Source organism: Formica exsecta, unplaced genomic scaffold (genome assembly GCF_003651465.1).
Source record: "Formica exsecta isolate Colony F162 unplaced genomic scaffold, ASM365146v1 scaffold380, whole genome shotgun sequence".
In the NCBI taxonomy this organism is placed as follows: domain Eukaryota; kingdom Metazoa; phylum Arthropoda; class Insecta; order Hymenoptera; family Formicidae; genus Formica; species Formica exsecta.
Window position 1 is genome coordinate 13083 of NW_021851043.1, and position 13034 is coordinate 26116.

At 43.7% G+C, this 13034-nt stretch overlaps 3 protein-coding genes across 3 annotated transcripts; all 3 read right to left on the bottom strand.

Moving 5' to 3' along the window:
- Positions 1 to 256: 256 nt before the first annotated feature.
- Positions 257 to 1354, bottom strand: LOC115239474. Its single transcript, XM_029814018.1, has one exon. It carries the CDS (start codon positions 1352 to 1354, stop codon positions 257 to 259), a length of 1098 nt encoding a protein of 365 aa, XP_029669878.1.
- A 9356-nt stretch (positions 1355 to 10710) lies between these two features.
- On the bottom strand, positions 10711 to 11472 carry LOC115239476. Its single transcript, XM_029814019.1, has one exon. It carries the CDS (start codon positions 11470 to 11472, stop codon positions 10711 to 10713), a length of 762 nt encoding a protein of 253 aa, XP_029669879.1.
- A 12-nt stretch (positions 11473 to 11484) lies between these two features.
- LOC115239477 lies at positions 11485 to 11955 on the bottom strand. Its single transcript, XM_029814020.1, has one exon. It carries the CDS (start codon positions 11953 to 11955, stop codon positions 11485 to 11487), a length of 471 nt encoding a protein of 156 aa, XP_029669880.1.
- Positions 11956 to 13034: the final 1079 nt, after the last annotated feature.

Here is a 13034-nt window from a genome sequence, read left to right on the forward strand (position 1 = left end):
TCAGACGGAAGCCATCCGGCCCGGGCGCCTTAGTGGCTGAAGTCGAAGTCTTTTTTATCACACGCGCCACTTCAGCGCTATTTATCAGCCAGTCATTGGACCAAACAAAACTTGTCCAATCTCTTATTGGATCCGGTAACCTATTTTTAGGGAACAGCGAATCCAGAAGTCTCGACAATGTCTCCGCGTCCAGCAACTCCGTGAGTCCAGGGGATGTCAATCTAAGCTTCTTGAGGACTAACTTATAAGGAAGCCCTTATGGATCATCATCAATAGACCTGATAAGTTCCTGCCATGCCGCCGACTTCAACCTATTAATTTCCTTACGAAGGTCTTTTCGCTTTGACTTATAGGTTGCTCCCAACTCCATGATAACTGCCAAAGGGCGCCTCCTCTTCTTAGCTCTCTGCCATAGCCGCCTTGCCAAAGTACATCCCTGACGAAGAACCGCGACAGAGTCCTGCCACCAGTACGCCTGTCTTCGAGATCTTCGGGGGCCAATTCTCGGTGAGGCGACATCACAGGCTTCCTCCATCACCCGGTCTAGCCAGTCTACCATCCGTTGGACACTCTGATGATCCTCAACCGGGGGACCCTTTTCCCTCCAATTCAGCGCAGCATGAAATAGATCTATGTCAAATTCCCTCACGTTCCACCTCCTACAAACCAGCCGGTTGGGTGGTGGTTCGGGTCGTTCACAGCTCACAACAAACGATATATAAAGGTGATCGGAAAGGGACTCTAAATCACTCCTAACACGCCATTCCTGAACCAAAAGTAGAAGATCCGGAGACACCCAGGTCAGGTCAACAATTGAGTTGCCCTGCGGGCGCACACATGTTGGCTCATTTCCGATGTTAGCGATACGCAAATTTCTTTCTGCTGCCCATCTTGTGAGGAGCAGACCCCTACCATCTGTAGAGGAAGCTCCCCACAGTGTGGCTTTAGCGTTGAAGTCACCCCCGCATATAATTTTATCCACCCGGGATGATATTTCTTCCGATAGTTCGTCTAAGAAGACGTTAAACTCCCTCAGTCCGATATTCGAGGAGATGTATACCGACATAATCATATAAGGACCGCATAATATCGCGACAAATCGAGGGCCTGATTTAGCAAGGAGACATCTTAATTTGACCCGGGTGGTGTCAACGAATATTGCAACGCTACCATCTACGCTGGCGAACCAGCCTTCAGAATCAGGGATGTAATTTGGTTCTGAGATCAGCAGCACGCCAACATCATTCTCTTTCGCCTGATGTAACAGAAGATCCATCGAGGGTTTGCTTTGATTCACATTCACCTGAAATACTTTAACGTGTCTCTGCATCTCTTGATTCCGTAGTCGATGCATTGTTCAATCTAGTCGGTCCAGCAGTCACTAAGTTCACTCTTGCTTTATTATTTCCGCGATCAGCTTTGCAGAAGTTTGAACCAAGCCTATGATTGGGGTCCCTGCCCTCCAAAAGACAAATTCTGCAGGATGGCGGTAATTTGCAGTTTCCAGCTCTATGTTCCGTTCCTCCAAACCTAAAGCAGTGCCTACTAAAATCTTCTCCGAATGAGCAAACAAATCTAACATGTCCGAATCTCCAGCACTTAAAGCACTGGACCGGTCTTGCTTGTAGGAGAATTACCCTAGCTTGAGTCCAGCCGATTTTTACCATTTTGTTGTTGGCCGTTTTAATAGCCGCTCCTAATGGGCATTGAGCCCAGACCGTGAACAAACCATTGTTCATCGGACGAATAGGTCCAACTTTCACCTCCTCTTCGCTGCATTCTCCGTAATATGCCACGGTATAGGCAACTTCAGCCATAGAGACCGAGTCGTCAAGGCCCACAATGCGGATCTCCCCTTTAACGACAGGCCTAGCAACTTTCGCCTGATCGTGGAAAACAGCTCTAAGTTTGTCAGCTAGGGCATTGGTTTTAGTGCTGTCCGGGCCCATGACCTCGATAATTGTGCCACCGTTCACCGCTTTCCTAACCTTCGTATTATCGATTTTTAAATCAACTAGGGAAACAGCCTCGCGCGCTTTCTTCAGGGCCGCCGCATAAGTAAACTCTCCGCTACAACCCGTAATCAAAACCGCCGCGGATTTGGGCGTCCTACGAGTTGTCCCGGGCCTACTACTGAAGATCCCCGGGGTCTTAACCTTAAATCCAGCGCTTGTCTGGTTTATAGTGTAAGGGACAAATAAGTTGCCCGCTTGTTCATCTATGCTCCTTTTATCCCCTTTCCTATTTCGCACCTCAACCCAATCCTTCTTACTATCATTCCTATCTTTAGTATCCTCTTCCTTAGTCTTGTCCTTATCCCTGTCTCTGTCCTTGTTCAACCTCCCAGCTCTTCCCCTAAAATCTGGGGGCGCTCTAGGGGGAGCTAACTGGACATTAGCAATAACCCTAGGCCCCGTTCTAGGGATCCGCTAAGGTAAGGGTTTTTCTTTATACCCCTGCCTTTCGCTACCTGTCTCACTCTCTTCTGTCCTACTAAGTTCATTCTTTCTTCTCATTAACTCTTTTTCTTTTCTTCTTAATTCTTTAATTTCCTTGCTAATCTGTCCTATTTCTTCTTTTTCTTTTTCTTTTCCAGGTCCAGCTGCAGCAGACGATACCAGCTTTCCGGTTCCAGGGTCCAGAATGTTCATCGTCAAGTTTTCAGCGCATTCAATCTCCATCACGGGTAAGTCTATTGATATTTTTCCTTCTTCTTCTAGGTTCCTCTTAATTCTCCCTTCTGTAATTTGTTCCTTCTCCGTTGCTTCCACTAGCGGCTCCCTATTTTCTTTTTTAGCCTTCCACTCGGCCCATCTCAAACTTTCCCTAGCTTTCCTTCTATCTTCCTCCGCCTCATCCAGCTTGTCCCGTAATTCCATAACCTCCTTTCTGAGACTCTCAACCAAGTTTCTCATGTCGTCCATTTCTCTTTGCCTACGGAGTTCTTCCAGTTTGTGTTTTTCTATCTCCGCAGCTAGTTCTCTATTCTTTAGTCTTAGAAAGGCCGGATCCCCAGTTGCCTCAGCTTTTAGAATAAGGGTATTCATGACCTCTTTAGCTCTTTCCAAGTCTTTTCGCATTTTGCCGCTGATACCGCTCTGTAAATTTTTACTCTTGGCGCGCATCCTTTCGACATTTGCCAAGCAGTCCAGGCCAACGGCTCCAACGTTAATTGCCCCCATAATTTGGAGGTCCTGCGGCGCAAAATCCTGTCCAGTGTCCTCATCTTCCGATGATACGACAACGCTTACATTTTTCTTAGTTTTAGCAGCTTTTTTGGAGGTATTCATGTCTTCAAGGTCACTTCGCTCAGACTCCGTTGACATCCGGGTTGAGGATGCATCCGTGGCACCCTTCGTTATATCAATATCACCCGTTTGCTGTCTTTTCTTCCTAGATCTTGTTCTCCTTATTGCCACCGGAGTGGCTATATACAATCCTGTACATTCTACGTCACGTTCCTCGTCACTTGGTGTAATCACTTCCGGCGAAACGCGCGCCTTCCTTTTTATTTTAGATTTTGTTTTAATCTTAGGAGTCTTACTGGGTGTTGAGACAATTGTTTCTGCCTGTTCCAAGGCCGATCGTTGCGACCCTTCCTCATCCACCGGAGTAGAGGGACAGTCTACAAACGTCAGTTCCAGTGGATCTCTCATTTCTTCTTCTAAGTTCGCGGCGGTAGTATCTTTAACCTCCATGCCCGTCGGCAGCAATGGAGTAGGCCTTGCGCAGGTTGAAGACCTGCAGGCTCCAGGGACCGTAGAGCCTGCCTGCCTGTCGCTGGGGCTCCGAGAATTCCCCTGCGGCGGTAACGTTTCCATATTCGTAGCCTTGTCTGTCATCATGTACGTTTTGTGTTTTTGGTTTCTTATTCGGGGTGACTTTCCCCTAGGACGATTGGCTTCGCCACGCCTGCGAGTCCGTCCTACCCGTGCCATAGTCAAAAAGCCATCCGTTAGGAGTTCATCTGGGCTGTCCAATGTCATTGCTAGAGTCGTCAACTTGTCCCATTCGCAAATCTGCTGGTTGGCGTTATAGCAATTTATTCCTAGGGAGCTAGGGAGTTTCTGCATATCCCCAGCTAGGTACTCAGTGCCACGCACTCGCTCTTGTGGTCCCTCTAACACCAGTAACTTCACAGTGTCCAGTTCCCGCTGTAACTCCTGTATGTGATCTTCTTGCCTATTTACCTTAATCAAGGTATATTTCCTAGCGTCTTCTAGTTTGTTTATTGTTGTCGAGAAATCATCAATATATCTTAATACTGTTCCAACTGCAAAATGTAATTTCCCTCTTAGTTGGGTAGGGACTCTGTTCACCGAGTCAATCAGCGTTTTTAGCATCTTGATGTAGTCCACTGTGTTGTCCTGGTATGCCTTTATAAGTTCCTGGGATTCTATGCAGCTCCTAGTTTCTTCTAGCCCTTCGCCTGATAACGACAGGAGGAGGCCAGGGACGAAAACTCCCCTCTCGCCGAGCCCTGGGAGATCCGACCTTCCCTGGGCTAGTAATTTGTCATATTCACTATTTTCCATAATTCATTCATTAGTAGAAGTGGTGGTTTTGTTGTGTTGTTTCGTTAAGTAATTTACTTCACGCTTTTTGTTTCGATCGGGATACTTTGGGAGATTTTGCGAAATCCCCAGACTCTGGGGGAAAACCTCCAGAATCAGGAGGCAGTTTTATTCGTCCCCCAATCCTAGGCAGTATGATATATTAAGTTTCGAATCTACCTATTCTTAGTTTAGGCAATCCTAGTGTTCAGTAATTTACTATAAGGCCGCAGCTATTGTCGCATTCCCCTCTAGTATGTTTTTGCCCATGATATAAGTACCAAACGCAGATTCGGGACGTTTATTTTGTTTACTTCAGACCCTTCATCTCGAGTACCGGGTTTTATCCTCCTTATAATACACAGATTACTATTCCTTTGTAAAACAGTCTTTCTAAGCATCCCTATGACCTCGCTTAATTCACGAGATCCGGTTACAATCTATTGTTTATATACTGAAAATTAACCTTTCTTTTCAGTCACTGCCTTCAAGATTCGGTCACTCTGGGTTAATTCAGATCGATAAATGTGTTATTTTACGCAAGAATTGAATCAGCGACACAATAGCATCCCTTGATGTGTCCTTAGTAGGATGTCTTAAAGCTAAGGACCTAGGGTTCTAAAGTAAGTATTTTATGCTGTATTCCTTTATAGTAAGAATATTTATATATTTCTAGCATTCTCATATGTTCAGATCAAACCTAAGGTCTCAACGCAGCATTAATCATTTAACCATAAATACTTATGTTTAGGATTGCCGTGTCACGGAGGGCCACGCCATTATATACGCTACCCCTCTCCTGACTGTCTTCTACCCAAGTGTATATATTCTAAAGGGGGTATAGTGGCTAATCCACTCGCCCATATTCTACGAGTTATCTAGGCTACTCACATACTAATCGACCTGATCGTGCAGTCCTTGTATCCGCAACCCAGGTACAACGCGTCTCATCTCTACATATATATATATACATACTCGCGCACAAAGTATCGCACATCCTAAATACACCTCATAGATGCACTTCAGGGCTCCGTGAGGTCCGCATTATATTTGGATTTATTAATTATCAGACAACAGTTCTTTGAAGTTCAATTAAATCATTATGCATCTACGCAGCCTCCCAGAACCCTCCAGCACTCATCTCAATCGCCAATGACCTGTTGGCTGCCCCCAAACGCACAAGTGGAGTACAACCAATCAGGCATTCCCAAGCAGGTATCCGGCCACCCTGTTTACAAACCCTATTTACAAGTAGACCACAGGGTCTCGCATTTACAGATATTCGGTAGTTATGATTATAACTTAAGAATTTTCAACCACATGTTGCACCCAGTCGCGCCATATCACATAGTAGCCAATCATCTTTAATGTTATTTATCCCGAACAACCAGTTACCAAATGTCAACGTATCCGTCTACTACTTTTTTGTTACAAATGTCAAATATCAAATCTTCCAACAACACTATTCCAGATGTCTGCTACTCCAAAATTGCGAGGACCAGGCATCCGCAATCCGTGCTAGTGTGATATAGCGGATATCAGATGTCTACACGTTCCGATCACCATATGACGCGTGTCGGATGTCTATATTTTTACTCATTATTTAGTTTTATCAATAATATCTGTACGTTTGTTCATTATTTAGTTTCATCAGTAATATCGCAGAGAACCATGTAGGTATCTAGCTGCAAGTACCGTAATGTGTTTTCCTTAAGAATTAGGTTCTAGCAAATCCCAAGTCTAGTGGGTCTAATATGCAATCACTTTCATCTTGCTAATAATACTCGGTACACGCACCGTTTACATCTCTTACCTAACTTACTCCTATGCATTAATATAATTTGCCTATTTGTCCATTTCAAAGACTTAGGCGCTACTTCTCAATTGTGTGATTATTTAATGATTCAAAATTACAATGATTTCCATTCACAGCTACTTACTAATTAACAAATAAGGTTCCAGAAAACATATATATATTCCAGAGCATATCATATTGAATTTTCCTCGAGTATATTAAACATGCATGTATTCTGCATTCCTTACGTTAGTAAATTAGTACCATTACTAATAATTGACAATCGCTTAATAAATTTCCAACCATATGCCATCAATCAGTGACAATGATAATGATAGGTGCCGCCATTTTGACCGCCGCATTGCGTCGACCAACCAGAAGCGTTGTTAGGGCGTCGCCGCCATCTTGATTGTTCGCGCTAACGGCCAATTAAAAGCAGTCAACCAAGTATCTGGCCGGCCACACAGATCGACCAATAGGCGTCACCATAACCATCTATGTATAGTTTTTCCACGGTAGTCAAATGTCACAGATCGTGCCACACTACGTTGATATGTTGTGTTTTGGAAGAGTATTCCGCGTAATATTATAGTTAAGAAACTTATGCGGTCAGTCCCCATTATAATTATAAGCATTACCATATATATTGCCTGATTGCTCAGATACTTTTAACGTATCAAATACTATAGGAACCAAAACATTGGGCTATTTCCTTCCAGGTAACCCATTTCACAACTTCATGAGATATTCAAAACATCTAATAATTAATGATTAGCAATTAGTAGCTAGTAGCCTTTCGATGGTCATTACGGATTGGTAACCAAAAAATTTTCTTATTTCCAGCTCCCAGTGCTACAGTGCCACAAGTACCGATCACAAAAGCAATAGGATCACGCCTCTTAGCTATAAAAGATCAAGAGGCTATCAATATCCATTCATCTACCAGCATGTAAGCCCTCAACAGATCAAGCAAGGAGAATCCGCAACACCTCACATCACCTCATTACCGGTTTACACGTGCAGACTTCCGTCACAATTACCTCAGATTTAAGGTCAAAGATTGAGTTTAGATTCAGAATGTCGGCTATAGCACCTATGTATTCAGGAGTAGTTCTCCTAGCACAAATATATCTCATATATATTATCCTATCGGAGTCAGTGCGAATAGAATGCAGTGGTGTAGGCATAATTTAGTCTCTCAGTGTGCTCTCAAGCAATCCTTAAATTTTTACGAATAGCATACTATTTCCACTTAAGGTAATTATTATTCCATTCAGTGACCTGTTCTTATTGTTTAATAATTCCATAAAATAAGCAATACAATAAGTGAAATGTCGCGTATGCGCTCACTCCCTTTACCACTATGAATCATGAACATTGCAGTGTATACTTGGGCAGCATTCAAATATTTAATGCATAGCACACTATAGAAACCAAAAGTGTCGAATATTCCTTCCGAGTAACATGCTCCACTATTAAATAACTCCATGGCACTCAGAGCATCCAGTAATTAGCAGTTAGCAGTAAATTATAACCGTTCAATAGTTATTACAGGTTAATCAAGATTCCTTTTTTCAACATTTCTATCTCTTTTTCCTTTTTTCCAGATATCAGTGTTGTAAATATGGAACACAAAAGTAATAGGATCACGCTTCTCAACCACAGATGTCAAGAAGCTGTTAATATCCATTCCTACCATATACAATCAGTGCAAAACAGAATGCAATGAAACAGGCACAATTCAACCTAGCTTCCTAGCGTGTCTCCCTGCACGTATCAATACCACAAAAGCTAAGCTACAACTCCTCCGCTTGGTAGATTCGCATCAAGTATAACAGCACAAGTACCCAATAATCAATACAGAATTGTCATTACATATTCAATCCTGAGTTTTATCGTTAATACTTAACTTTCAATTTACCAATAATTATTCCTCCTCCTAATACTAAACTATTTCTATTATTTTTATTTTTAACGTTTGTAAGTTAGTACCATTACTAATAATTAACAATTACTTAATAGATTCCCAGCTATATGCTATCAATCAGTGACAATGTTAGTGATAGGTGCCGCCATTTTAGTTGCCTCATTGCGTTAACCAATCAGAAACGACCGGCTATGCTGTTAGGGCGTTGCCGCCATCTTGCGTGTTCGTATTATACGGCCAATCAGAAGCAATCAACCAAGTATCTCCGCCGTCTTGGCCGACCACGCAAAACGACCAATCGGAGAAGATCATTCATAAACATCCATAACGCACCCACCAATTCAACTCAAGTCCGGGCTCAACTAGACTATTTATAACTAAATTATTAATGATATTATAATAGTACTACCATTTAGTACCACTATTTAAGCCCCTCATTTACTTAATTTTATAATTCTACCATAATAATAATAATAATAATAATACAGGTAAGTAATTTGATTTATATCCATTTCATTTAATTTTATTTATTCATTTATTCAGAACAGTGCTGGGATTTAGATGCAACTTTCGGCCGGATTTCTTGACTCACGCCTACGGTTCCTCCTCTTACTGCTCGCTCCTTAACAACGCAGCGCCGAACGGCCGCAGAACCTTCACTCTCCGGCATCTGATATATAACGCCGGCCTCCCTTTCCCTTTCCTCAGCTTCCTTTATTCTCATTACTCCTTCCGCATATCTTACTCCAGCATTCCATTTATCCTTATCCTCTAACATGGCTTTAACCAATGTTCCGAGATCCAACTCTCCCTCTATACCTATGCTATTAACTAGGATGTTCCTCTCTTCCTCCCATCTTTCACACTCTTGTAGCGTATGTTCTGCTGAGTCTTCCGTTGCCTCACATTGCGAGCAGATTGGACTATCAATTTTACCTATCCTATAAATGTAGGTATTAAAGCAGCCATGTCCTGTTGCTAATTGCGTAAGATGGAAGGACATTTGTCCATGATCCCTATCCAGCCAATTATTCATTACTGGCAACAAGGCCTGCACAGTTCTCTTTCCTGGAACATCTGGTCTACTCAAGAGTAGCGACCATTGTCGTCTCGTCAGGGTACTTTCCATTTCCTTGATTTCTGATTCTAATTCAGGTGTCCACGTGCCATACCTAATCAGATCTCTTGACCTGGAAAAGATACGATGTCTCTCTGATGCCGTCAACAATAAGGGGACAAAGCGTGCTAGTAGTGTAGCCGCATCATGTGATATGGTCCTATAGCCTGCTATCACCCTGATGGAGATCAATCGTCCTATTTTATTCAAAGTTTGCCTACACTTTGTGGAGATACTCATCTCCTCATACCAGACTGGAGCTCCATATAGGGCCACCGAAGCGAGTACATTCGCATAAAGTTTACGTTTAGATTCCTGCGGTCCTCGGAGGTTTGACATTAGCCGCCCCAGAGCTCTAAACACTTTGCCAACTTTTGCTTCCATGTATGCACAGTGGCTTGTAAAGTCCAATGTACTATCCAGCATCAGGCCCAGGTATTTAATAGACTCCGTTGCCCGAATGCGGGAATTACCAACTACGACTTCTGGGTAGTTATCTGGTTTATGCTTCTTTCCGTGAAAAAGGATAACCTCCGTCTTTGACTCTGCCACCTGTAGGCCCAGATTCCTGATACGCAACAGTACCTTAGCTGTCTGTTGACTGGCTCTGTTACTCGCCTCAATCTCATTCGCTGCAGAAGCCAGTATGAACGTGTCGTCCGCGTATCCAATTATATTACATCCTTTTTTTAAGTCAGTTCGTAAGACGTCATCATATGTAAGATTCCAGAGAAAAGGTCCAAGGACCGAGCCTTGGGGGACCCCTGCTGTCATTGATCTTTCTCTGGTTCCATCTCTTTCAGATATTATTAGTATTTCCCTATCTGTCAAGTAACTATCTACAATGCGTCGGATGTAGTCAGGAATACCTCTCTTCTTTAACGCCTTCCGTATCTCACTCCAAGGGAGTGAATTGAAGGCATTTGATATGTCAAGATCACTCCTATCGCAACTCCTCCTTCTCGGATTGCCTCCTTAGCTCGGTTCTTTATAAACTGTACTGCGTCTAATGTTGCTCTTTGCTTCCGAAATCCAAACTGGTTCTCCGATAAATTCGCGTGGTCGTTGTCTCCGATCCAGTCCATGATGCGATCAACTATTATTTTTTCAAAGATTTTACCTACATCATTGAGTAAGCAAATTGGTCTGGCCTTTGGAAGACCATCCGGGCGCAGGCCATCCTTTGGTATAAGAACCAGTTTTGCTACCTTCCATTGGGGTAGAAATAATCCCTCCTTTAGGCAGGTATTGTAACACATGGCCAACCTATCCAACATGCAGAGAGGGATCTTCTTCCAGACAATTGCTTTTATCCCGTCTATCCCTGGGGCCGTATTTTTGATGACCTTTTTTTTAGTAGACGGTGGACCTCTCCCGGAATTATCTGATGTTCCTCTTTCCAGGTCCAGTCGCTCCAGTCGGTTCTATTAAGTTGGGTGTCACCCTCAGGGAAAAGCAATGTAACCAACATATCTAAGTTATCCCTGTCTAGCGTTTCCGTAAGTCCCAACGTCGGTTTCCTTAACTTCCTTAGGACGATTTTGTATGGGAGCCCCCATGGATCTTCATCAATTGTCGCTATAAGTTCTCTCAATGCTTCTTGTTTAGCTTTATGGATCTCTTTGCGTAGACGTTTCGTTTCTGCTCTATAGTCTCTTCTGAGTTCCTCTATTACTTCAGGACTGCTCCTCCTTTTGCTTTTAGTCCAAGCTCGTTGTTTGACTACGCATTCTTTCCTTATCTCCGCCAGATTCTCGTTCCACCAGTATGTGGAGCGTTTCCTGTTTCTTCCTTTGAATCTTGGGGCTGCTAAGTCACAGGCCTCCATCATTGCTGTGTCTAACCACGTAACCCATTTCAGTCCACTGAACGATGAAGTATCTTCCACTGGTACTGCCGCGCACTTCCATTCCAGCGCCTCAGCGAACACCTCCTGACTTAGTTTTTTAAAGTTCCAGGATCTAGGACCGCTACTTCCAGTGGGCGCGTTTGTAGCACTCTCTAGGGTCATAGAAATATACAGGTGATCCGATAGGGTCACCGTGGACTCTATGTTCCATTCCGTTATCCTACTAACCATATCCGGTGTACATCACGATAAGTCAACCGTGGAAAAGCCTTGTGGGCGTATACATGTAGGCTTAATTCCCGTATTTAACAATCTGAGGTCGTTCTGTGCCGCCCACTCTTCTAAGTATTTTCCCTTCCTATTGGGGGAGGACGCTGACCATTGGGGGGATCTTGCATTAAAGTCTCCACACAGGAGCAACTTCTGCTTACCTATGCGTTGATACACGTCATCCAGCTCGTCTAGTGCTTCTAGGTATTCATCCTCATTAACGTTTGGTGACACATAGAACGATGTGAAGTAGTATGGGCCATATTTGATGGTCACGTTATTTCTCCCTGCTCTGTACAATGCAAAGGGGTTTTTGATACTCTCTGGATTCACGTATATCGCTGCGTGCTTGTTATTACATCCAAACCATGCAGGTGTAATCGGAATATGTATTGGCTCCGATACAAAGCTCACGGTAACGTTTGACTCCAACATATACTGCATCATTAGATCCTGCGCCTTCCAAAAGTGGTTTAAATTACACTGCAGGATCTTGACCTTCATTTGTGGCATCCATTGGCTCCACCCTCCGTGCGGGTTCTTTTTTCTCTACTCTTGTAGGAACCGCTTTCCCAGCCTCTTTAACGAGCTCGCATCTGAATGAGCCCAGACGGTGGTTACCATCTCTTCCTTCGCTTGCACACACGATACATCTTGGAGGGCTACTACAGTTACGGATTGAGTGTCCAGCCTCTCCACAACCGTAACACGAGCTACTCCTGTCCACTGGTGCATTGCATGTCGTTTTAAGATGACCAAATCTCCAACAGCGATAACATTGGACTGGTCGTTTCTTTAACAGTTCTACTCTTGCAACTGTCCATCCTATCTGGATCTTTCGTGACGCCGAGATCTTCAGAGCAGCCGCTAATGGGCATTGCGCCCACACTGTATAGAGGCCATTATTCATCCTATTTACATCTCCTATCCTAATCTCTTCAGTTTTGCAACCTCCTTTGTCCTCTATTGCGAAGATTATTTCCCCTTGAGTGACCGAACCGTCGAAACCGATGATCCTGATCTCGCCTTTTATGGATGGTCGAGCCACCCTTATATCCTCTGGGAGTACCGCCTTAAGCTTTTCAGCCAGTGCATCAGCCTTCTTATCATTCTCAGGGCCAGGGATCTCAATCACATAACCTCCGTTCGCTGCCTTCCTGAGTTTGGACTTGTCTATCTTCCTAGCTCATTTAACTGGATATTCTGCCTAGCCTTACGGAGTATCTCGTCATAGGGAGCATCTTTATCCTTGCCCGTTATCGTTACTGCCGCAGTCCTTGGGATGTGGCGGACTGGTGGGGACTTTTGTCCTGTTTTGGTTTGTATCGGTAACGATGCCGGTTGGGAACTCGTCAAGTACTTACCATCACCCCCTTGGGTAATCTGTGTACCCTTTATGCCTCCTTCTTTACCTTTCTTCACCTTATTCTTCTTTCCTTTTTTGACTACTTCTGTCCAACTTTCTTTAGCTCCTTCCTTCATTTCCTTCTCGTCCTTCGTTTCTGCCTCTTCTTTCTCTTTCC